This window comes from Beta vulgaris, chromosome 9 (assembly GCF_026745355.1).
Source record: "Beta vulgaris subsp. vulgaris cultivar EL10 chromosome 9, EL10.2, whole genome shotgun sequence".
Taxonomy (NCBI): domain Eukaryota; kingdom Viridiplantae; phylum Streptophyta; class Magnoliopsida; order Caryophyllales; family Amaranthaceae; genus Beta; species Beta vulgaris.
In genome coordinates, this window is record NC_079210.1 from 1,297,967 (window position 1) to 1,324,831 (window position 26,865).

The window sequence follows — 26,865 nt, forward strand, 5'->3', positions numbered from 1 at the left end:
CTCTTGGTGCCTGCTTTAGCTTGTCGGAGGTCGTAACGTAAATCGCTTTCTTGAGCTTGCATACTAAGTGAAGATTCCTAGGAGAAGAGAAGCCTGGAGTTGGAGGAGGCTGAATAGAAACAATTTCATTGCCTCCCATAAAAGGGTTGTAATAGCTAAAGCTATGCTTTTGGAAAGCGGTCCCTTACCTTGTGACCTCTATTTCCTTCCCGTAATCGAACCTTCCACAGAAAGCAGCTCGCACTCGCTATTTGTTTACATCCATTAGTTTGTAAAGGGTTCAATGCAGACTTTGATGGGGATCAAATGGCTGTTCATGTACCTTTATCTTTGGAGGCTCAAGCGGAGGCCCGTTTACTTATGTTTTCTCATATGAATCTTTTAATATAATCGGATTTATGGCTACACAAACCGTTGAGGGTAGTTCTAGATCTCGTCCAAAACCTACTACCGTAGGGGCTTTATTGAAACCGTTGAATCCCGATGTCTAGTAGAGTAGAACCGAAGCGTGAACACTAGATCGAAGGCTGCTGCATGCCACTTCTTCCCGTCGCACCCGTCTTCAGGATGATCTAGTCACAGGTTTTCACTTCTCAGTGAGTGAAAGATTTGTCCCCACCGATTAAGTTACGACGAAATCGTATTGCTAGCCTCTACCCGTGTCATAGCTCGTCTAAGAGCTAGATTTGCTTCAATTACTTGTCTCTTTCCTTCCGCTTTCTTCAAGTTAGCTTCTGCTAGGTAGGCCTGCACATTTTAGGTTATCCAAAAAGAATAGAATGACTAATGTGATGTGAAACCCCCAAAAAGAAAAAGCTCCTTACCCGTACTCAAAAGGTTGTTTCCAGAGCGATGTCGTTGCGCGGGGATGCGATTCGCCAAGCTAAAGCTGCCCGGCCCTACCTGATGGGTTTCCTTACGCTGGAAAGAACGGATCAAGAAATGGTGGTTAAGTCAGGGGATTCGCGATGCCAGCAACATTAGCTACAGGAAAGGAACGCCCTCATCCCATTTCTTAGCAGAAATGGTACGGACGGATAGGGTAGTTTAGACGCGGTTCGATTAATATTTTCTTCTATCCTAATACATTACGTCTTCTATTTAGTCTAGACCCCCTATTGCTCATAAATGTCAACGGTCATATTGCCTATATAAAAGACCGTTCGGTCCTATCTTTTTCAATAGTAAAGTCCAAAATTATGTTCAAGTAATGAAAATTTAACAGAGAGAGAGTTGGAACCTGTGACTTATCATTTATCGCACCTCAATTTTAACCATCAGGCCAAGACATGATTAATCTCTTTTTTCAAAGTTCAGTGAAACATAGAGAGAAAAAGTTTACTAAAATATACAATGATTTGAAAGATTTAAGCATAAATTAAAAAGAAAACAAAGTTTCCTATTTAAGTTTGAGGGAAATTATACAACGAAATTGAAGATTCAAAGGATATATGGAGCACAAATTTAGTTAGGTCTTAAAACTAAAAAACCTAAATCAAAAAAGGGACAATAAATTAAACTCATAATTGTTTTCTAGTTAATTAAAATTAAAAGTAACCTAAATTATGGTTTATTTAATAGAAGTACATTTTATAATAGTGCATACCTATTCTAAAATCTAAATTGACAGCAATTACAGGCCAAACTAAAATAATGCAGGAAGATCAGCAAATGTGCCAACAGGTAATACTCTCCTTAACCTAAAATACAAGAGTAAAAATTAGAACTCCATCTCGAAAACTCCTACAAAAATTAAGCTGGGACACCCAAAGACACAGCTAGGTTAATGATGTTCCCAGAGGAGAAAAAAGAACACATAGTAATAAGAGTGATAACTGTAAGTAAACTGTCAGCAGATAAATAATCATATCATCCAATAAACAACAGGTGCCCAAATGGAATCTTTACTAATTGGACAGTCAAAACATCTTTCTTCCCTAAAAACACCAGCAAAATGACAGCTTTGCAGTGATCATATAAGATCTGCAACGTTTGCAGGGAGCTCTTCAATCACCACATTGTAGAATTTCTGGATATCAAAGAGCATCTTCTCGTCGTCGTCAGCGGTCACAAAATTGATGGCGACACCCTTCCTTCCAAAACGACCACTACGACCTATCCTGTGCAAGTAGTTCTCTGGTTGAGTTGGCAAATCGTAGTTGATGACCAAAGAGACTTGCTGCACGTCAATACCACGAGCAAGAAGGTCGGTGGTAATCAGGACACGGGAAGATCCAGAGCGGAACTCACGCATAATGATATCTCTAGTGTTTTGGTCCATGTCTCCATGTGTGGCTGACACGGTGTGATCACGGGCTCTCATTTGGTCTGTCAACCAGTCGACCTTCCTCCTGGTGTTCACAAAGATGACACTTTGGGTGATGGCCAAGGTTTCGTAAAGGTCACAAAGAGTGTCGAGCTTCCAGTCTTCCTTGTTGACATTCACATAGAACTGCTTGATACCTTCCAGAGTCAGTTCATCACGCTTAACAAGAATCCTCACAGGTTTGTTCATGAACTTCCTGGTGATCTCAAGGGCTTCAGGGGGCATAGTTGCAGAAAATACACCCACTTGAATCTTGGGTGGTAGTTGTTGAAAGATGTCATAAATCTGTAGCAGAATCAGAAATTAGAACCATTGTTTTTCTCGGATGACAATGTATCTCTACTCAATTAACAAAAAAAGGGGTGAATATAACATTTTGACAACCATCTACACCCATAGAAACACCACTAAACAGTAAAGATTTGATTACAAAAGCAGTATACTGAACATCAAATGCATTAAAAACTCTACTTCAAAATACTACACATAAGAAAAGAGACTGGACCCAGCCACCATATCATAGTTGCCAAGTAATAATGACGGTAACAACAGTCTTCCACTGCAACCAATACACAGAGCTAGAACAATAGGTAACAAGTTAAAGAACACCACATATAGACATAAACATCAAATTTATAGCTAGCAAGGACCAGCAATACTAAATGTAAGTGCAATATAAAGGAAAGACAATGTTCACCTTTCCCTATATAATACAGCCTTTCCAACAGTACCAGTAAAAAGAAACATATTTTATGCTGATAATCACATAGCACTTTAACTTTCCCCCTTCTCAGATTAGTCATTGCCTTTGAAACTTTTCAATTAACACTCCCATATCAACCTTCCATCCCAACACCCATAAAATTATCTCACCGCATCGTAGTACAGTAATATCAGTTTGAATGATGAAATAATAAACTAGCCTATCATCTCGGAATTACCGTTTAAGTAGTGTTTAAAATAAAAACAAACAGCCAGGTCACCCGATAGTTGAAAAAAGTTCAATAGGATATGTTTGCAGTTCTGATCAGATAGAAGTAACCCACAGCATAAAAGAAAATATTGCACAAATGTAACATGAGGATTTCTCAATAGAAATATGCATGCCTAAGAAGAACCAGACTGAAAAATTAATATCGTAAGCTGAGAATATAAATTATTGGGATCGCCTTTTCTCAACTGTGAAATGCAAATAACCTAATTGCAAATGCAAAACCTTATGAAGGGCACCATACCTGGTCCTTAAATCCTCGAGAAAGCATCTCATCAGCTTCATCAAGAACAAACATTTTGATGCTATTGGCACGAAGAGATTGCCTCCGCAGCATGTCGAAGACACGTCCAGGTGTACCAACAACCACATGTACACCTGCAGCCAGGATTCTTTGATCTTCACGTACACTTGTTCCTCCAACACAAGCATGAACCTTAACACCAAGATAATCACCAAGGGCCCTCATAACCTTCTCAATTTGTTGTGCAAGCTCCCTAGTTGGAGCAAGAACAAGAGCTTGGCATTCCAAGAGTTCATAATTCAGCTGCTGCAGGATTCCAGAACAGAAAGTAGCTGTCTTTCCAGTACCAGATTGAGCTTGCTGTATGACATCAAGACCCTTGCAGAAAGGAACAATTCCCCTTTGTTGAATAGCAGAGGGTTTCTCGAAACCTGACCGCAAACCGCAAAACATTAATATGATATAACTAGTAGTAGAAAAAACCATGAACCCAATAAAAAGAAAAAAGCATACGAATGACATATTACCATAAGCATAGATTCCTCTGAGTAGGTTCTCTAGCAAACCCATTTTATCAAAGCTCTCATACACCTCATCATATGAAGTGATGAAATCGCCTCCGTCCTCAGAAAGCCTTCATCATAGGATAAACGGAAGTCAAGAAAACAACAAAAACAAAACCACTATACTATTTAAAAATGAAAAAACCAATTATCCTTGGAATTCAATAATGAGAGGTGAAATTTTTAAGAACACTATGAAATCTCAGTTAGGTACGTCGGACAACTTACAATTCACTCATTTTGTTGTCATACTGACGAGCATCATATTGTGAACCTTCAGGAGCTGCTCCAGCCATGACTGCATTGATACATGTACAATCACGCTTCATAATACATACACAATAAAATTTTCCAAACTGGCTATAACACTAACAACACAATGCCATCTCAATAGACTCCAAGCCGAAGTTAGAGCAGTAAAAGCTTTAATTTCCAATCAAATATCGAAAACCTACCTGCTACTTCAACCAATCAATCAAATAGACTAAAACAAATTTCAATAATTGATGAACAAAAGCGAATCACACAAACTCCTTACAAGAATCAGATTAGCATTCTTATCTCATAAGATAACAGGTTTAATTTTAGAAAAGATTCGAACTTCCGACGTAACCATCCCTCAATGTTAGCTACAACCTACTTAAGGCCAATACTTGTTTAGCAAATCAAGTGACAAACTCAATCCATTATATTGTTCAAATTCAATAACAAAATTAAAGATTCAGCAAAGTAAACTATCTAAGCATCATATAACAATAACAACATAGCCCACAGTAGTAATCTCTAACATACATTAACAAAAACAAAAACAAATCAATTAACCCTAAACAACGACTAAAAATCGTCACTTTCAACAACACAGCAGAATAAATCTCTAAAATTCCCACTCATTCGGATAAACAAATCATCAAAATCGCCACAAAAACGAAAAAAAATCGCATTAAATCCAAAGTTCACAATACAACCTAAATCATCTAAAATCAAAATTAAATATTCAGATCTTATACCAAAGTTTTCAACTAATCAAGCAACATGCTAACTAACTGCACCTAATCTACAAAAAAAAAAATCATATAAACAAAAAAAAAAAGATTAATTTAAGTAGCAGAAAGTAATAAACCAGATGAAAGAGAAGAAAAATTACTTGAATTTTTGATGTTGTTTTGAAAAATCGAGAGTGGCGAAAACAGAAAACTAGGGTTAGAGCCGCGGAGAAACGGATCTGAAGCGAAAGAGAGAGAAAATGAAAGGGGCTTTTTTTTTAAGGAGTGAATATTAGACACAATGACAACCAAACAAATTTTGCTGATATCTCGCTTCTATTTATATTAGGGTTTTGCAATGAGCTTTTTTTTACTACTACTACTTGTATTCCTTTTTGGACAAAATAAAGGGTTTTTGGGAGAGATTGGCCTAATATAGAATTTAGAATTTAGAATTTCGAATCTTGGTTTGCCAATAATATCACTTACAAGTTACAATAATATACTCCTGGTCCTTCTATGTTTTGGATTATATTTAGAAGTATAAATGAGACAAGACAACTCGCGAGTTTCTAAGATCGACTCGGTCAAAGTTCGACTCGAGTGAGTTAGAATCGAACTCGAGTTCAATTCGAGATGTTGGTGAGTCGAGCTGAGCAACTCGATACTCGACTTGAAAGCTCGAACACTCAATTATCTATAGCAAAATACGTAAATTTGATATTTATTTTTTTACCTTATGGGTGTTTTTAACTCGATACACTTGCGAGTTACTCGATATCTACTCGGTCAAAACTCGACTCGAGTGAGCTCGACTCAAATCGAGCTCCACTCGAAATGCTGACGAGTCGATAGCCAGCCCAAACTCGAACTCGACTCGAATAATTTACACCTTTAGTTACATTTTATTTTGGAAAATAGCTTATTTTGGTTCTTTATAAGTAAAAATATAGTCAGTGGTCTTGTTCAAAAAAAACTTGAATGGATTGGGTTTACGATAACTTATTGTGCACCGAGATCTATATGATATATAGTCAATTTTCTTTTGATATTGTCAATTTTTGTTATAACGCCAATTATGAGTTGGGAACTTTATCCATTCATCCATGGATATAATCAGTTTCTATACGATATAATCACCCTATATGCAGTCGTTTTTGTATAATATAGTCAACTTTTGTGTGATATAGTTGGATTTTTCTTTTCAAATATAGCCAGTATTTGTATGATTAAGTCAGTTTAGGTGCACAATAAAAGTACTGAAAATCGTTCAAAAATAATTTACCAAATAAAAAGCACATCGGGTGTAGTTGCCATAAATGGGACAATTATTAATTAAGGTGATGAGAACAACACAAGATGAATCATGTGATACAAATAGAGATTAAAAGAATGAAACGCCTCTTTTACTAGAATACATCACAAAATTTAGATGTCTTCGCAATGTTTTTAGAATTTTATGTGATGTTAAGATTGTTCATAACTTCTTGTAAGAGTCCAAGTTGTGTTACGACTTTCTTATAGTTTCCCAATTTCGTTAGGATTCTATTTATCATATTTAAATTGTAGTAGTATTAATAGTTGTGAAAGTATTGGGTCAGACCGTCTGACCCAATACCTTCCGTCGGACAGGTTGAGCCTATCAAAACGCGCGGGCTTTTTTTAAAAGTATGTTTCATGATTGGACCAATAGTTGCCATCAAGATATTTAATCTTCACAGTCACGTTGCTTCTAAGAGTTTTATGGCTGAATGTGAGATCCTTCATAGCATCCGACATTGAAAGTTAAAAGAGAAAACATGGAGAAGAAGAAAGATGAAGACATGGAAGAAGATCATGGAGATGCCAGATCTGAGAAGAAAAAGAAGAAAGAGAAGCGCACGTTAATGGCAAGAACAACTCCAATTACCAAGATCTCTTCACCGGAAAAGCTGCTGTTATAATGGTTTATAGCAAAGATCAGATGTTATAATAGCAAAGGAACAGAACATTAAGGTTGTGATTGGAGATCTGTAATGTCATTCGCGACTCTTCATTATCGTTACTGTAAGAGTGGGCTCTCTGATTTCGCTTTGCTAGCAGGTATTCAAGGATAGATGTGATGTTTCAAGAAGAACTTGAAGTTGATGTAATTACCTATTACCACATCTTCTCATGGAATCTTTAATGGTCATTGCCTGGTACATGTACAATTATTAACTATTTGCTCTGAGTTCTGTTACTTGCAGCCAGGACTGACACCTCTTCCCATTTATTCTTTCAGTTGGTATTTTCCAATTTTAGTTGGACTATTTTCCATTTTCAGTTGAACTGTGTTTTGTTTCAGTTGGACTTTGTTTTGTTTCAGTTGGACTTTTTGTTCTTTCAGTTGGACTTTGTGTTCTTTCAGTTGGACTTTGTTTTCTTTCAGTTGGACTTTGTTTTCTTTCAGTTGGATTAACTGAAACAAAATGAAGACTACCTGAAGAAAAATGAAGACTACCTGAAGAAAAATGAAGACCAACTGAAACCCAAGTAAGTCTAACTGAAGCACAAAAACCAACTGAACAAAAAGAAGACTAACTGAAAAAAAAGACTAACTGAAACAAAATGAAGACTACCTGAAGAAAAATGTAGACTACCTGAAAAAGAATAAAGACCAACTGAAACCCAAGTAAGTCTAACTGAAGCACAAAAACCCACTGAAAAACAAAGAAGACTAACTGAAAACAAAATGAAGACTACCTGAAGAAAAATGTAGACTACCTGAAAAAGAATAAAGACCAACTGAAACCCAAGTAAGTCTAACTGAAGCACAATAACCCACTGAAAAACAAAGAAGACTAACTGAAAACAAAATGAAGACTACCTGAAAAAAAATTGGAACCACCTGAAAAAAAATGAAGACTACCTGAAAAAAAATTGGAACCACCTGAAAGTCGTCCGACCAAGATTATGGTCGGACGAGTCCGACACAATACGTTCTCTTAATAGTTTTGTCTTACAAGTTTTTACTACCACATCCAATAAGTTTTTCTTGTTTTAAGCACACTAAGGGGTTGTTTTGCAATTGGTTATTGGCTATTGGTTTTTGATTGGTTTAGTTAGCTTGTTTGATTAGATAGAAGCATTGACTATATGTATTGGCTTTTTAAGTTGGTTGTTTAAGCCAACTGTTTGTAAAAGTGCTTGGTGAAATTAGTTGTAGCTGTTAATTGTCTATTAGAGAGTTTGTGGGCCAACAAGCCAAAAATCAATCCAAGAAGCTGCTTCATGCAACTTTTTCACTGTGGCGCTTAAAAACTGATTTTTAGCCAACCAAAAAGCCAATAACCAAATACTTTTTTTAGCTATTTGACCAAATTGAAAAGTCAAAAGCCAATGGAAAACTCATTTACCAAACATGGCCTAAGAGGCACGAGGCTTCCGAACTAGAGTAGGAGTAGGCTTTTCTGTGTTTATCTTTACTTTTTCGTGCATATCTTCTAGGATTAGATTTTGTAGTTCTATGTTATTAGGTTTAGATTTGTAAAACCTATTTAGGGCCTGTTCTCCCCAACTTATTTTCAGTTCAGTTCAGTTCAATTCAATTCAGTTCAGTTCAATTCAATTCAGTTCAGTTCGGATCAATTCAGTTCGGTTCAGTTCAGTTCAGCTCTTGACAATACTTTTACTCTCACATATCACTATTCATTTCAGTTCAGTTCAATTCAGTTCGGTTCAATTCAGATCAGTTCAGTTTAGTTCAATTCAGTTCAATTCAGTTCAGTTCAGTTGTTTTATGCCGAAGAGAACAGGCCCTTAAAGGCTCATTTATCATAATAAAAATCAGATTATGCATCTATTGATATTGCAAGCTAGGCTTTGCTTAATCTTTTGAGTTGTGGATTCTTGTGTAAATTCATAGTTGAGAAGCGGAACAAAGTGACACCAAACACATAAAACCACTTAACTTCATCCATTACATATATTAGCTTTAAGGTTATTTTCTAAATATAAATACCTTAATTCATATCCTTATTTGAGTGTCTAAATAAAAAAGAAACAAAAACAATATAAAATAAATAGTTAGAAATATTTGAACTTGTTGAAAAGCTTTTATTGAGCAAAAATTATTAAAAGAGACGGTTTAATTTTAATATAAAAGTAGACCTAGTTAATAAATGGATTAAACTAGTTATCAAAAAAAATTAACCTAGTTAATATTGGGTTAATTCTCTTTTTAATATTGGATTTGTTATTGCATAAATTTTAATTTAAAAATAGGCGATCTCTTACAAGACAAACTCTTTTTTGAGACAAATGTATTTGTGCCCGAGTCATGAAAACTTCGAGCCAATCTTGAATACTTCATAGGATTTAGGGTTGACTCAAGTGATGGGCTTTCTATCTTTCCTAGTAAGGTCTAGGGTTCAATTCCTATTCCAAGCATTTGCTTGGGATCTAAAGGGAGAAGGGGTTGGGAAGTGTCTGGCTTGTAATAACCTCTGAATGGGGGCCTTGTGCAAGAACAGCCCAAAAGAATTCTTCTTACCAATTTTTAAATCTTGAATACTTCATGAACCAAGCTCATTAGCACCCTAGGAAAGAGCAAATCAAATGAGTGAAGAAGGTAAGATAGCAAAAGCATTGTTTTGATGTTTTCAACAAGAATAATTTACCCTTCAAGAAAAATAAAAAGAATATATTATAACAAATCGTACCTAATTTATTTGTACTATACCAATAAATAGTCCTTGAAATTGGCTCACTAATTACACCTCTTTGACTAACATGAGATGACAACAAACGACTAAACACAGAACAAACTGCCTTTTGCATTTAAACTGCTGCTAGTTGATCTAAGATTTCACAATTTGCCTAAGGAAATAAATCATACAACACTTCTACAATGGAATAAATAAGAATTTGATACACTATTGACCTGTTTATTTCTGATAAAAAGGGGATTCACTTAAATATACAAATCTCTTTGATCTGCATTGTAGCAGCAACGTCGACGGAACGGATATTACTGGTGAGACGGGCAAAAAAAATGCTTCATATGTATCATACTGTATATTTGAAGGTGTCACTGTAAAAAAAATCATATACTTGACTTGCAACCTGTGCAACTGCCACCGAAGGCCCGTATATTTGGCCTATCCACTTCTTTTCCTGCTCTTGTAGATAAAAGTTTTAGCAACTTCAAGTACTTTTTTTCTCCATTTGGACCAAAGATACAAAGAGCTTGAAAACATAGTTCACTCTATCTTCAGGAACTAGGGCAGCATTTAGTCAAGGGCTGTTTTCGATTTTCGACCAGTAATTGGTTTTGGCAGGCCATCAAAAATTGGTTTACTGAGGGCGGCCTGTAATTCTGGCTTTAAGGACCATTTGGCTGCTGACCATATAGATGAACTATTATTGCCATCTTGGTCCTGAAAACTTGGTGTGCTAGAGGACTTCCTTACTCCAGATGAATTTTCAGCTGTATTAGATTCTCCTGAGCCGAATAAGAATCCACTCACTCCAACGGCTTCAGATTCAGAAGTCAAATTGGTTCTACTGGATGCCTTTGTTCTTAGAGCTAAGCCCTTCCCTGTGATTGCAGAAAACCAACCACCACTTCCATTTTCTTCCTTCAATAATTTCTCAGGAGTACGAGTGAAATCAACATCTGATTTCTGACGCCTCTTGTTAAGGTTATCAATCCATTTAGCAGCATCATGCATTTCATGAGCGAGTTCATCCTCCTCAGTCTTAAATCCATTAGCCATGCTTCTGGACCTCCTATGTTGACTAAGAGGTGGGTTCATCAGTGATGGTGTAAAATATCCCTCCCCATCACCGTAATTTGTAGTTCCTTTGCTGTAAAGTGCCATTTCACAGCCTTCAGAACCGCTTCTGAGTTCATTAAGTCCATAATAGCCTCGTAAAGAACTCATAGCAGGTGAGACACTGCGTTCTGGAGTAATTCTCAAAGACTGAAATGAGTCAAGGAGATCAGTGTGCACACGACGGGATGGAGAGCGCTCAGAGCTGCTAGGTCTGTAGCAAGGTTCATTATAAAAAGTTACTTTTGAAAGTTTAAAACATTCATGACAAAATGCAATGAAGAAAGTTTGCAACTTAAAAATTAATTTGATTTTTATAACATATAAACAACCAAATCACATAGATCCATATAATCAAACAACAGGCACACCATTCACCTTCACCATTTTGATTTAAAACTATAAATTAAGTAAAAGCTTGGGGCAATTTTACTGTTGAGATAAACTTTCAGCTGCAAACAGCAATACATGTGGAACGTTTCTTGCCACCATAAGTCATGAGGCTAAAATTTAAGTCCGATTCTTAGGTGGTCAAAATAAATATGACCATGGAAATCTAATGGTTTGAAATAATTCTGGGCCCACAAAGTTAAACCTAAAAATTTATTCTAGACCACTAGATTTTTCATGGTCATATTCATAATGACCACATAGAATTTTCAAAATTTCAAAGGTTATGATCTTTTTTGATCTTGAATTCAATAAGGATTCGGTCAATAGAATCAGTATATGGTCTTTCCAGCCAAAAAATTTATCACATCTGATCAACATACACTTTCTTATACTCGTTCCAGGGAACAAAAGGTCCCGAGTCAAAAGAAGATTTAACTACCAAGTGCCTGATCAGATTTTCCTCTTCATGGAATGGGGAGGAGAGGCTATAGAAACAGGAAGCCACATGGTTAAATAATCATGTCTATGATCACGTGGAGAAACTTAAAAAATTGTTTCTTATGCAAATTTGTCTTAAAAACTTCCACCTATAGCATGTTCCTTGATGCTCAAGATCTCTCCCACAATCCAGTTCATTTAATAAAATTCAACTTTGAAAGGCATTTCGCAAGACTGAGACAAACGTGAAGCAGCTTTATGAAGTATTAAAGATGAGAGACAGACACCAATCCAGTTCATTTAATAAAATTCAACTTTGAAAGGCATTTCGCAAGACTTAGACAAACATGAAGCAGCTTTATGAAGTATTAAAGATGAGAGACAGACACCAAAGTACAAATTCTGCAGACTTTGAGGCCATATATGTTATTATCTGATTCTTCATGTGAGACTTTACATGATTACAAAACTACTTAGTCGAGCTTCGAGGATACTTTCATAAACCCAAAAGCTGAAATTAGGCCAGACACTATAATTTCTGGAAGTAGTTTCTACTTCTTAAATACTATAAATCACTTCTAATAAAGCTAGAAACAGAAGCTCCAATTTGGAGCTTCTTAATTCAGCTTCCCACACAGCAGCTTTCCCATCTAATGGAACTTTGTCCACAGACCACTATACCTCCTACTGAAATCAACAAATTAACATCTTTCACATCATAAAAAAAATCAGAATTCTCCTGCAATTCACTATCATTGTTCAGTGACCTCAACTTAATCACCTCAAACCCCCAAATCTCCTCTCAAAAATTAATACTTAAATCTTCCATAAAATGGATCTCCAAAATCCCGAGAAATTCAGATCTTAAAAGAAAAAAAAGAACAACCCAATCACCTATAAAATTCAAAGCATTTCGCAATGATGGTGAAGATATACGTGGGTTTGTTAACGGTCATGGTGGGAATGAGAGAGTAAAGGGGGCTGGGTGGTGGGGGTCAGAGGAGGCAACATGGGTAGTAGGGAGGTGAGAAGCGTGGTGGGGTGGAGAGAGGAAGTAAGGGGATGGTATTGGTGATAATGGTGGAAAATATGCCAGTAGGGTGCTTGGAAGATGGATGGTGGAGGGGGCGGATTAATGGTGGTGCAATGGAGGAGAAAAAGAGAGAAGAGGGGTTGCACGGGGTATTTGTCAAGAAAAATAGGATGGAGATGGGTTATTGCCTTTTTTACATTTTGAAAAAACATTTCCTTTTTGTTTAAAGTGATATATAAACTCTATAGAACGTTGGCCAAACAAGGCAAATAACTTCTATTACTCAGAAATACTTTTGAATTTGCATGGCCAAACATATTGAGAATTTCTCGGGATGCATTTTCTAGAAAACGACTTTTGAAAGCAAAATCTACATTTTAAAAGCTTGGCCAAACAGACCATTAATTATAAAAAAACGACAATTACAATTAGAATCTATCTTACATGTATGGATCCAATCACGGCAGCATTACAGTTTTTCATTAGTAAATACTTTTTCAAGAAAAAATTGATAGCAAAACACCACTCGTGAAAGGGGATGGACACCTGTACAAAGGTCTCAAAGATGATAAGTAACACAATCCAGCTTGAAGACGTAAAGATTCAACTAAGAGGCTGTTAACAAGATGTTTTTCACTCGCTTCCGGCTTCAGCTGTCAACTAAGAGGTTGTTAACAGAATAACTGCGATCACTTCACTCGTGAAAGGGGATGGACACCTGTACAAAGGTCTCAAAGATGATAAGTAACACAATCCAGCTTGAAGACGTAAAGATTCAACTAAGAGGCTGTTAACAAGATGTTTTTCACTCGCTTCCGGCTTCAGCTGTCAACTAAGAGGTTGTTAACAGAATAACTGCGATCACTTCACTTGTTTTCTCACAACTCCTTGATACTTTGATTTCCTTCGGTGAATAATGTATGAAATTTTCCTGATTCAGCTACAAATAATAATTGTCTGGGTCACTCTAGCCCTCACTCACCACCCTTTCACTCCCACTGCCATTCACTTATAACTTTACTCTCCCCAAGAAATCAATACATGCTCCAAAACCAATACTCACTAAGGTTACCATCCTTTTTCAAACAATTGGTCATTACCTCATTGTGAGAGGTGAGAGCATTGGTTCATGCCATGCAATAACCTCAATCCCTGTCAATGACGGCCAGTAAGGACATCATAGTCACTTCCACCATTTCACGTGCAAATATTTGTCATTATGCAGGCAGACAAAACAGAGTGCCAAATAAGCACACCACAAACAGACAGCTACAGGTGTTACTTAGGTGAGAGACAAGAGGTGGTGAAGAAGAGATGCCAAGGGGGGACAAAACTAGAAATGACAGAGGACATGAGTAAGGCAAGAATAAAAGCAACCAAGCAAACGATAAATAAAGGATATACAAGTCATATTCAGCATCTCTCCTTCCATACAATACACACTGGATAGTTCTAAAGTCATGTTCCTTCCCTTATTGGTCCTGTGGAACTACTTAGCCTCAATCATAATAAAAAAAAGTATCTCGCGTCTACTGAGGAAGATTTGAGAACATATTGAATGATTTGTCCCTCCCCCTGATATATGACAAAGCTGATAGTGCAGAAGTTTCTTACTTTAAAATAAAAAACAAATTGCCACTGTACAAGCAATAAAGATGAAGCATTGAAGAACACAATCCAAAACCTAAATACTGCATGGGAACTGATCATGATATATGAGTGTTAAATAGCATGAAACCGCCCAAAAGTAATGGAAACATGTAATTAAGGAGGATATTTCGACATTGCACAAAGTCAGAAGTTATAAGATACTTAAGCTTCAAAAAGAGCAATTTGAGAGGTATTGAGGTAAGATACCCTGTGATTCCATGACCATTTGATAAGCTAGGAGAAGGAGGGTGCCTTCCAGGGAGTGGAATATGAAGCGTCTTGAGGGCAAACATTTGAAGATCCGTCACCAGTCCATTCATCTTCTTGATGTCAGCAACCTAAATGATTGACAAGCCAATGTGAAGGAATATAATCTCTGCCAAACTACTTATCATATTAACAAAGAAAAAAGAAAAATTCTACATAGTACTCTCCTATTTTTCACAAGTCTACATGTTAGACCCAAAAAAAAAAACTTATACGTGTACCATGACCTTCCAAAACTTTTGCACCATACAACACACTAAGATAGCAAGCCCTACTCATCATCAAAACCATCCATTTCCCTCATTTAGGACAAGTTGGAAGTTTCTTTGAACAGCTTGCGTGATTGGTGGTGATTGGATGAGACGAGACCATATTACAGGGTTTATTACATGCTTGATTATTGCTCAATACACACTATGTTGCCAATTCTTATTTCTTCAATCTCATCCAAAAGTATGCTCTATTGAACGAATTCCAATGGCTCAACCTAATACATGCTTGACCCAAAAAAATAACACGACACCGATACCTAGCTTATTACTTGAGGATCCATACTTGTTAAAGTTGTACACTACAAATGGACATCCTCATCACTTGAGCTACCCAATTTCTTGCCATCACTCAAAAATTGACAACCATATTTAATTTAACATCCACCAATCGAAAATATAGCTATCCTAACCGTATTTAACATTAAAACTTCACACTAACTAATGCTATTATGCTACCACAGATATTTCCCGGTCTTTTATTTCTTTTCCTTTTTTTTCCAAATTTTTCAGCAAAATTCAACCAAAACTCCTGCAGCTCTAACTTCAATAACAACAATAATGCATCGCAATTATAAAAAAAAAAAAAACAACAGAAATAACAATTTAATTCAAAAAAAAATACATAAAAAATCATATATAATATGATATAATATAATAAGAATATTCGATACCTCAACACCGTATCTAATGGCAACACCAGCAAGAGTATCCATCTTGGTGACATGATGCTCGATGTAACGCAATGGAGAAGATGAAGATGAAGATGGCGCTGATGAAGTTGTTGATGATGAAGAAACAGGAAACAATTTTGATGAACAAACATCAATTATTGGTCCATCACCACATTCTCTCTCCTCAAAACCAAAACGATCATAAATCAAACCATTGCCATTTCCATTTCCATTTCCATTGCCATTGCTAAATCCATTTCCATTCTCTCTCCTCCGACAAAGGTCCATCACTCACCTCCACGGCTCCACCTTATCGGCGGATCCAAATCGCCTAAATTTCTCCAATTTTCATCTGATTTCTGAATTTCATCAGTTACTCAAAAATCAACACAAACAATTTTTTTCAAAAAAATGAATGAAATCGTTCGTTCGATAGCACAAAAACAGCAGAGTTTCGAGTTTCGACGAATTAATGTAGATCGGAGTGAGATTTACGAGAATAAAGCAGGAAATCGCATTAATCAAAAACAGAAGTGATTACGATGAACAAACCCTAATTTTTGGGGATTTTTTTCACCGACGAATGACGAAGAAACGCAAAAATGGAGGAAGAAGTTGATATTTTTATTTAATTTTTTTGTTTTTTTGGGAAAGGCAGAGAGAAAAATATGGAAAAAATGGAGGAGAGAGAAAGATACAGACGTAGATCTGGAGGAGAGAGAAAGAAAATAAAAATTAAAATTGAACGCGTGGGATTTGTTGGATTTTGTGTGTTTTATGTGTTGAAGGGTAGTATAATTAACCTGAATAACGACAAATTGATTAAATTATGAAAATTCTGGTAAGAATTTTTTCTTTCTTTTTCACTTTTATTCAGCCGTAAATTATTGCTTTTGATTGATTGCTTTACGCCTTTTTATTTTTATTCACTTGATTAAATTATGAGTAGAATCGAGAAAAACACCATGGGAGAGAACAATAAACACTACTAGCTTATGCTCCATTAATATAACTATCTGATTCGATTCGTTCTTAATCGTTGTGAGCTGATTATCTTAGAGGGATTCTTTTTGTCGATGAATGTTCTTATTACATTCTTATAGAGCGTTTGTGTAACACCCCCAAAATCCATACACGTCTAATGCTACGTCGCATCGACTTTGGGAGTGTTACCGCCGCGATGGAACGCAAGGCACAATTAGAAATATGGTAACTCAAATTCATTGTCTCAAAACCAAATTGCAGCGGAATAGAAAATGTAATTACAACTCGGGAATCATAGATGACCCCTCTTTATTCAAACTCAAACCATGTAATAATGTTCTATAAAATTCATTAATGATCAAACCAAAAGTTAACTTCAAACTACAGTCTAGCCCCCATATGCTTGATGTCATGCAGCAGCACCAGCTCACCTAGTCTGCTCCCCATTGAAGTATCAATAGTTCATCACAGGACAACAAACACATAATAACACACAGGGTCAGCTATGCTGAGTACGTAATGAACCATTGAAACTATATGAACATAAATGATGCATACATTACCACTGTTATATGAACCTACGTTATCTCACATCCTTTAATCTTTCATTATTTGGCATCGAACGGGCACCGTCATCTCACTAGAATCATACGGGCTACTGAATCCTTAATAGACAACTTGGTCTATTAGATGAAATGCAAATACGGTTTTGTTCCGTCTCACACCCATCACCTTAGTATGCATACCCCCAAGATCGAACGGAACCTTCCGCCTACTTGAGTGTCAAAATATAAGGACACTACTGTCGTCACAGTAGGCCTGCGTAGGAGCGTAGGACAAGTCCCACACTCCCCCCATTGTTCATCACTTTGTAGGGAGTCCAACTACAAGATATTGCCATAATTCATTTTAATATTAACCATTCATTTCATAACCACATATCGTATCTCTTGTAACACTCTTGTTACACTATGGATACATAGAATCAATTACCTGTTCTCTTCATTAAAATGCTCAAATCGTATCTCTTGTAACAACCTTGTTACACTATGGATACATAGAATCATTTACCTGTCCTCTTATGCTCAAATCATATCTCTTGTAACAACATGGTTACACTATGGATAGATTAAAAATGCTCTTTGAAATACTACGATAGAATTACGCATTCCCATGCAACATATCAATTTCAATTACAAATGTCTAACCAGACAATCTCAATCAATCAAACATTCCCTATCATGCTTCTAGGTTCCAATAACATAGATTGCAACCTAATCATGATACTAATACTTGGGATTAAACTGGTACGCGTACGTACCTTGTAACGGAGAATTTTCGCTGTCTTAATCGAACGTTCCGCTTATGAAATTGGGACCTAAACCGTTAAATAAAAGCTTTAGTGCTACGTCGTTGGTAATATTAACAACTACTACGTAACTAAGACTATACGGTTTAATAATTCGAAGTAAACGATTAATAAACCCCTTGTTTAAGAATTTTCGTTACTTTTCTTATTAAAAGAGTTTAACGTCTTTTAGGAGTCAAAGCTAGTGAACATACTAATATTAGTTAGTGTCATTAGTCCACTATCTTTACCAAACCAGTTAACTTAAGCCCAACCATGTTTTATGTCCAAAATCTTATGTCCAAAAGTCTTATGTCCAAAAGTCTTAGGTCCAATCCAGTATTTTGTCCGAAAGTCAGATCCGCAATTATACTTAGATCAGTAAAGTAAACTCATTAACTTGAATTATTAATTAACTAATTATAATTTAACATAATTATGAAAACGTAAATTATAATCAAACTTAATATAATATATTCAATATATAAAAAATGTTTTATACCGTTAAGCTCGCCGGAAATTAAGTTCCGGCGACCGATTTCCGGCAACGGCACGCAACTTCGTCGCACAGCCCTGCCTGGCTCGCACCGCACCTCGCACACACCTGCGCACAGCAGCAGCAGGCCTCGTCGCTCACGCGAGCTTCGCACCACTCGCACAAGCCTTCGTCGTCCCTCGCTCAACACTCGAACCACTCGACTCGTACTTCGAGCTTCGTCGCACAACAGCAACAGCAACCTCGCGCAGATCTGTCGCTCGCAGCCCTCGCACCCCTCGAACACTCACGGGCTCCCTCGTCGCGCGCCTTTCGCCCAATTGCACAACCTCGTCCCTTGCTCGTCTCGCACACACCGGCACGCCTGCAGCCTCGGACTCGCGAAGCCTCGTCCACGCGAGCCTCGCACAGCAGCACACGGCGAGAGAGAGACGAAGAAAGAGAGGGAACAGCGACAGAGAAGAGGAGAGCAGCGAGAGAGAGAAAGGAGAAGGAAAGGAAGGTGACGGCTGAAGGAGGAAAGGAAGAATTTAGGGTTTTCTGAAATTTCTCCTCTTACTTTCCCTTTTTATACCCTTCCAAAAGTGGTAACCCTAGATCGGGTGAACTCGGTTTAACCTTTATAAACCCGAAATTAACACAACCGACTCGTATTAATATTATTATATTCTTATTATTCTGTAAGTAATATTAAAATACCTTTTTATTAACTTCTTTATATTTTCTTAATTAATACGAATTAATTCTCAAAATACGGAGTATTACAGGCTTTCCCCCTTAAAAGAAGTTTCGTCCCGAAACTTGGAGGTAGCCAGTCTTAACGACGATCTTTTGCACTTCTAAGTCCCAAAATTTCATAAGCGTTTTCTAACGTTCGCACAACAGATCAGCAATAATTACAAATAACTATCATAATTAACATACTTTAGGGTGAAAGCGCGAAATTCTATCGCATTCTTCCCCCTTAAAAGAAAAGTTACGTCCCCGTAACTCACGTACCTCTTGAAAAAGCTCAGGGTACTTCAGACGCATTGCATCTTCGGCTTCCCAGGTGGCTTCTTCAGTATTTTGATTTCTCCACAACACTTTGACAATTCTGATGTCCTTATTCCTCGTACTACGCACTTTGCGGTCTAGATCTGGACAGGTTTCTCCTCATAGGATAAGGTTTCGTCTATTTCGACATTTTCCGGTTCAAGTACATGTGACTCATCCGGTACGTATCTCCGGAGTTGGGATACGTGAAACACATTATGGACCCTTTCTAAGTTATTGGGCAAATCTAGGCGATAAGCGACTTTGCCTACTCTCGCCAGAATCTCATATGGTCCTATGAATTTAGGGCTTAGCTTCCCCTTTTTCCCGAATCGCATCACTCCTTTCATTGGAGACACCTTAAGCAATACTTTTTCCCCGACTTCGTAATTCTCATCCCTTCGCTTCTGATCCGCATAGGATTTCTGCCTTCCTGTGCAGCCTTAATCTTTTCTTGAATGAATCGCACCTGATCCACTGTCTCCTGAATCATCTCAGGTCCTAACACCACAGTCTCACTAATGTCGTTCCAACACAAAGGGCTACGACACTTTCTCCCATATAGTGCTTCAAATGGTGCCATCTTAATACTAGCATGGTAGCTGTTGTTGTATGAGAATTCTATGAGGTCCAAATGGTCTTCCCATGATCCCTGGTATTCTAAGGCACATGCTCGCAACATGTCCTCTAAGGTCTGAATAGTTCTTTCAGTTTGACCATCTGTAGCTGGGTGAAAAGTTGTACTCATCAATAGCTCACTACCAAAAGCTTCCTGAACCTTTTTCCAGAAATTCGAAAGGAATCGCGAATCTCTATCTGATACTATACTCGTGGGTACTCCATGCAATCGAATGACATTTTTCACATAGGCCTTGGCTAAGGCTTCCATACTCCACGTATCTTTCATAGGTATGAACCTTGCTGTTTTGGTTAGTCTATCCACTATCACCCATATGGTATTATTGCCTCCCCGACTCCTAGGTAAGGCTACAACGAAATCCATGGATATGAGTCCCATTTCCATGTCGGAATGTCTAAAGGTTGAATCTTTCCTTGAGGTCTCTTGTGTTCACTTTTGACTTTCTGGCATGTTAGACATTTTGAAACAAATTCAGCTACTGCTCTTTTCATCCCAGGCCACCAGAACATCTTCTTGAGGTCCTTATATAACTTATCTCCCCTGGGTGGACGGAATAAGTCGTGTTATGACCCTCACCCATTATCTTTTGTTTCAATTCTTCACATTTTTGTGGCACACCCACCTACCCTTATATCTTATGCTTCCATCCTCATGGATCGCAAACCCTTCTGCTTTTCCCTCCTTAAGCTTTGCTTTGACTCGCTCAAGCTTCACATCCCCAGGTTGATTTTCTCTTATTTCGTCTAGAAAGTTGGGCTCGATGGTTAAGGCACTCAGCAATCTTTCTACCTCCCCTTCATGAACAACTTCTAACTGGAGTCTAGAAAACTCCTCACAAAGTTTGTCGGCAACGACTAATGTATTCAGGCTATGGCTAGACTTGCGACTTAAGCATCAGCAACGACGTTGGCTTTACCCTCATGGTACTGGATGTCTAAGTCATAGTCCTTGATGAGCTCTAACCATCTGCGCTGTCTCATGTTAAGGTCTTTCTGGGTGAAGATGTATTTGAGACTTTTGTGATCAGTGAAGATTCGACAAGTCACCCCGTAAAGGTAGTGTCTCCAGATTTTTAGGGCAAACACTATTGCGGCCAATTCTAAGTCGTGTGTTGGGTAATTGACTTCATATGGCTTCAACTGCCGAGACGCATAAGCTATGACCTTCCCATTTTGCATAAGAACACAACCCAACCCATTCTTGGACGCATCACTATACCCATCATATCCCTCATTCCCGTAGGCAAGGTTAGGACAGGGGCTGATGTTAACCTTTCTTTGAGCGTTTGAAAGCTTTCTCACTGTCCTCATTCCAGTTAAACCTACAATCCTTCTTCATCAAAGTGGTCATGGGCTTTGCTATTTTGGAGAAGTCTTTCACAAATCTCCTATAGTAACCGGCTAAACCCAAGAAACTTCTTATGTCTGTGACATTCTTTGGAGTAGGCCATTCACTCACGGCTTTGATCTTTGCAGGATCGACTGACACACCCTCCTTGGAGACAAAGTGACCCAAAAATGACACTCTTTCCAACCAAAATTCACATTTCGAAAACTTCGCATATAGTTGGTTGTCCCTAAGTGTCTGCAAAATGACTCTCAAATGACCCTCATGGTCCTCCTTGCTCCTAGAATAGATCAGTATATCGTCTATGAACACAACGACAAATTTGTCGAGGTAGGGTCGAAAGATCCTATTCATAAGATCCATGAAAACTGCAGGTGCATTAGATAACCCAAAAGGCATTACCGTAAACTCATAGTGGCCATATCTAGTCCTAAAGCAGTCTTAGGTATATCATGATCAACAATCCTCAATGATGGTAACCTGACCTCTAAGTCTATTTTGGAGAACATCCCGCACCCTGAAGTTGGTCGAACAAGTCATCAATCCTAGGCAATGGGTACTTGTTTTTTCACAGTGACATTGTTCAACTCTCGATAGTCTATACACAACCTCAAACTACCATCCTTCTTTTTCACAAATAAGACAGGTGCTCCCCATGGTGACATGCTAGGTCTAATATACCCTTTGTCTAGTAGTTCCTCCAATTGGTTTTTCAACTCGTTCATTTCTGCTGGAGCCATTCGATATGGGGCTTTCGAAATTGGTCCAGTCCCAGGTACTAGGTCAACGGTGAACTCTACATCTCTCCTTGGTGGCATACCAGGTATATCTTCAGGAAAAACATCCTGAAATTCTCGGACTACTGGCACATCCTCAGGTCTTAACGGATCATCCTCAATTCTTCTCACCGAACACATAAATAGAGGCCATCCCTTGTCTACATAGTTCTTAAGTTGTAAGGCATTGATACCTTAATTCCGGTTCTCGAGGTATTCTCCTATATGACACTCTTTTTCCCGAAAGGATCTCTCAGTTCCACTTTTGCGCATCGCAATCTATCTTAGCCATGTACTTTCCAAGCCAATCCATCCCCAAAATGATGTCTAGGTTTGATAAGTTAAACTCTATCAGGTCAGAAGGAAAGAAACTCTCCTATTTTCAGTGGCACTTTTAGAAATCTTTTAGAGCATTAACAGTCTCACGACGGAATGACTATAGGCATAGAAATCGACTCAGACTCGATCAATGTTAAAGTCCTAACAGTTGAATGGGCAATAAATGACAATGATGCTCCAGAATCAAACAATACTTTAACAGGAGTGGAGTTGATAGAAAATGTACCCGAGACAACATCCCTTCGAGCCTCTTGTTCTCTAGTCGACATCATATACAGCTTCCCTTGCCCTTATCTTGGGAATTGGTTGCATTGTTCCCATTAGATGTCTGATTATTGGTGTTGGTTACAGGCTTGGAGTAGTTAGAATTCCCATTGTAAGCACTTCCCCCATTTCCATTCCCATTTCCATTTCCATTTCGAGGTTTGTCCCCATAATTCCCATTCTTTTGGCCATTAGGGTTCAGTTTGTTCTTCGAATAGCACTCATATGCCCTATGTCCCAATTTCCCGCATTCTCGACATTCCACCTTGTTACCCTCACAGTCTCTACCAGAATGATTGTTAGGGCACTTTCTACACCTATACACACGCTCAGTCTGCGATTATTGGTGTTGTTATTGCGGTTATTGTTGTTGGGATTAGCGTTGTTGTTATTGGGTCCCTTACCGAAATTCCTTTGAGGGTCTTGATGGTTTTGGTTCCCATTATGCTTCTTCTCAAACTTCTGGACCTCAGGGTTTGGATTATCTTTTCGTTTCTCACCCTGCTTACCCCCTTCCTCTCTCTTCCTGATGGCATAAAGATGAGCAGCTTTGCCAAACACATGATCTAAAGAGGTGAATGTATCTCCCCCTAGTCTTCCTTGCAGGTCAAGGGTAAGTCCTAGTTCGAAACGTGAGGCTTTAGATTCCTCAGTAGGTGCTATTTCCGGGGCAAATCTCATCAGCTCGATGAATTTCCGGTAGTACTCCTCAACAGACAGAGTCCCTTGTTCCAACATCATAAATTCTTGGGCTTTCTGCTTCTTAAGGTATGGAGGGTAAAATTTGTCCCTTAAGGCCTTTTTGAAAGTTTCCCACCCAAAACCAGGCTGACTCAGGAGGTTGCTCTTAGCTTGGGTCCACCAGAAATGAGCACTCCCTGAAGGTAGTAGCTCGCTAAGGGCACAGTTTTCTCATCAGGGCAAGATAGGTGAAGAAAAGTTTATCGAATTCCCCAACCCAGTTCTCTAATTCTTCAGGTCCCCCTTTCCCATTCAGTATTGGTGGGTTCCTACGGGCAACCTTTTCAGAAAATCCCCTTCACGATTGTGACCTTGGGCTAGGTTGGCAGTGATTTGCACCAAGTCACGTATCGATTGCTCGATATTCAGAGAGGTTTCAGGCGTGCCTCCCCCCCGAACCATTCTACGCTGAAAATAACATAATAGCTATCTCAGTGACACATATCATCCTGTCCTTTCTTAACCAATACACATTGCACATATAGCAAGCAGTTGTCACGAACAAATATTAAGTCTTTATTGACTTGCAACACAAACATCTCACATGAGACGTCACACCCATAACAAGGAATATCATAAAGTATCCTTAAAGGTTTTCGAACATATATCATATTTATATATTTAAGAGACAAAACGATTGTTCCAATCAAGTAAATAGTTTTGTCGCAAAAATAAGGTTTTAGCTCAACACCATTTTTGAAACATCCTTGTACATCCTCTTTACCTATTCATATTTGAATATTGCAAGAATCGTTCGCAACTTCAATTTGAACAATCAAACAGCAGATTCAAGTTCAAGACACGAAACGAAATCACATTTGCAATCATTCCTATGACTTAATGCACATAACATAATATGTTCTATATGCTCCTATCCCATACTACCCATTTTGAAATCGTTTTTAAAACGTCTTTAAAATTCAGAGCCTTCGGCTCTGATACCAGTTTTGTAACACCCCCAAAATCCACGCGCGCCTACCACTGCTGCGTCGCGTCGACCTCGGGGGCGTTACCGCCGCGATGGAACGCAAGGCAATAATAGAAATATGTAACTCAAACATTCTAAAACAAATGCAGCGGAATTAAAAATTAATACAACTCGGGAATCATCAATGACCCTCTTTATTCACACACCAACCATTAATAATGTTCTATAAAATTCATTATGATCAACCAAAAGTTAACTTCAAACTACAGTCTAGCCCCCATATGCTTGATGTCATGCAGCAGCACCAGCTCACCTAGTCTGCTCCCCATTGAAGTATCAAAGTTCATCACAGGACAACAAACACATAATAACACACAGGGTCAGCTATGCTGAGTACGTAATGAACCATTGAAACTATATGAACATAATGTATGCATACATTACCACTGTTATATGAACCTACGTTATCTACATCCTTTAATCTTTCATTTTTGGCATCGAACGGGCACCGTCATCTCACTAGAATCATACGGGCTACTGAATCCTTAATAGACAACTTGGTCTATTAGATGAAATCAAATACGGTTTTGTTCCGTCTACACCCATCACCTTAGTATGCATACCCCCAAGATCGAACGGAACCTTCCGCCTACTTGAGTGTCAAAATATAAGGACACTACTGTCGTCACAGTAGGCCTGCGTAGGAGCGTAGGACAAGTCCCACACTCCCCCCATTGTTCATCACTTGTAGGGAGTCCAGCTACAAGATATTGCCATAATTCATTTTAATATTAACCATTCATTTCATAACCACATATCGTATCTCTTGTAACACTCTTGTTACACTATGGATACATAGAACAATTACCTGTTCTCTTCATTAAAATGCTCAAATCGTATCTCTTGTAACAACCTTGTTACACTATGGATACATAGAATCATTTACCTGTCCTCTTATGCTCAAATCATATCTCTTGTAACAACTTGTTACACTATGGATAGATTAAAAATGCTCTTTGAAATACTACGATAGAATTACGCATTCCCATGCAACATATCAATTTCAATTACAAATGTCTAACCAGACAATCTCAATCAATCAAACATTCCCTATCATGCTTCTAGGTTCCAATAACATAGATTGCAACCTAATCATGATACTAATACTTGGGATTAAACTGGTACGCGTACGTACCTTGTAACGGAGAATTTTCGCTGTCTTAATCGAACGTTCCGCTTATGAAATTGGGACCTAAACCGTTAAATAAAAGCTTTAGTGCTACGTCGTTGGTAATATTAACAACTACTACGTAACTAAGACTATACGGTTTAATAATTCGAAGTAAACGATTAATAAACCCCTTGTTTAAGAATTTTCGTTACTTTTCTTATTATAAAGAGTTTAACGTCTTTTAGGAGTCAAAGCTAGTGAACATACTAATATTAGTTAGTGTCATTAGTCCACTATCTTTACCAAACCAGTTAACTTAAGCCCAACCATGTTTTATGTCCAAAATCTTATGTCCAAAGTCTTATGTCCAAAAGTCTTAGTCCAATCCAGATTTTTTCCGAAAGTCAGATCCGCAATTATACTTAGATCAGTAAAGTAAACTCATTAACTTGAAATATTAATACTAATTATAATTTAACATAATTATGAAAACGTAAATTATAATCAAACTTAATATAATATATTCAATATATAAAAAATGTTTTATACCGTTAAGCTCGCCGGAAATTAAGTTCCGGCGACCGATTTCCGGCACGGCACGCAACTTCGTCGCACAGCCCTGCCTGGCTCGCACCGCACCTCGCACACACCTGCGCACAGCAGCAGCAGGCCTCGTCGCTCACGCGAGCTTCGCACCACTCGCACAAGCCTTCGTCGTCCCTCGCTCAACAACTCGAACCACTCGACTCGTACTTCGAGCTTCGTCGCACAACAGCAACAGCAACCTCGCGCAGATCTGTCGCTCGCAGCCCTCGCACCCCTCGAACACTCACGGGCTCCCTCGTCGCGCGCCTTTCGCCCAATTGCACAAACCTCGTCCCTTGCTCGTCTCGCACACACCGGCACGCCTGCAGCTCGGACTCGCGAAGCCTCGTCCACGCGAAGCCTCGCACAGCAGACACGGCGAGAGAGAGACGAAGAAAGAGAGGGAACAGCGACAGAGAAGAGGAGAGCAGCGAGAGAGAAAAGAGAAGGAAAGGAAGGTGACGGCTGAAGGAGGAAGGAAGAATTTAGGGTTTTCTGAAATTTCTCCTCTTACTTTCCCTTTTTATACCCCTTCCAAAAGTGGTAACCCTAGATCGGGTGAACTCGGTTTAACCTTTATAAACC

General features: G+C 38.3%; 2 protein-coding genes across 2 annotated transcripts; both read right to left on the reverse strand.

The window, feature by feature from the left end:
- Positions 1 to 1,836: 1,836 nt before the first annotated feature.
- On the reverse strand, positions 1,837 to 5,430 carry LOC104902579 (eukaryotic initiation factor 4A-9). Its single transcript, XM_010690399.4, has 5 exons — positions 5,269 to 5,430; positions 4,353 to 4,422; positions 4,089 to 4,195; positions 3,562 to 3,992; positions 1,837 to 2,611 (listed from the first exon to the last, which is right to left on the reverse strand). Exons 2-5 carry the CDS (start codon positions 4,418 to 4,420, stop codon positions 1,973 to 1,975), a joined length of 1,245 nt encoding a protein of 414 aa, XP_010688701.2. The 5' UTR covers positions 4,421 to 4,422; positions 5,269 to 5,430; the 3' UTR covers positions 1,837 to 1,972.
- A 4,319-nt stretch (positions 5,431 to 9,749) lies between these two features.
- LOC104902581 (hypothetical protein) lies at positions 9,750 to 16,390 on the reverse strand. Its single transcript, XM_010690400.4, has 3 exons — positions 15,627 to 16,390; positions 14,624 to 14,754; positions 9,750 to 11,116 (listed from the first exon to the last, which is right to left on the reverse strand). Exons 1-3 carry the CDS (start codon positions 15,912 to 15,914, stop codon positions 10,360 to 10,362), a joined length of 1,176 nt encoding a protein of 391 aa, XP_010688702.2. The 5' UTR covers positions 15,915 to 16,390; the 3' UTR covers positions 9,750 to 10,359.
- Between the last annotated feature and the right edge of the window lie 10,475 nt (positions 16,391 to 26,865).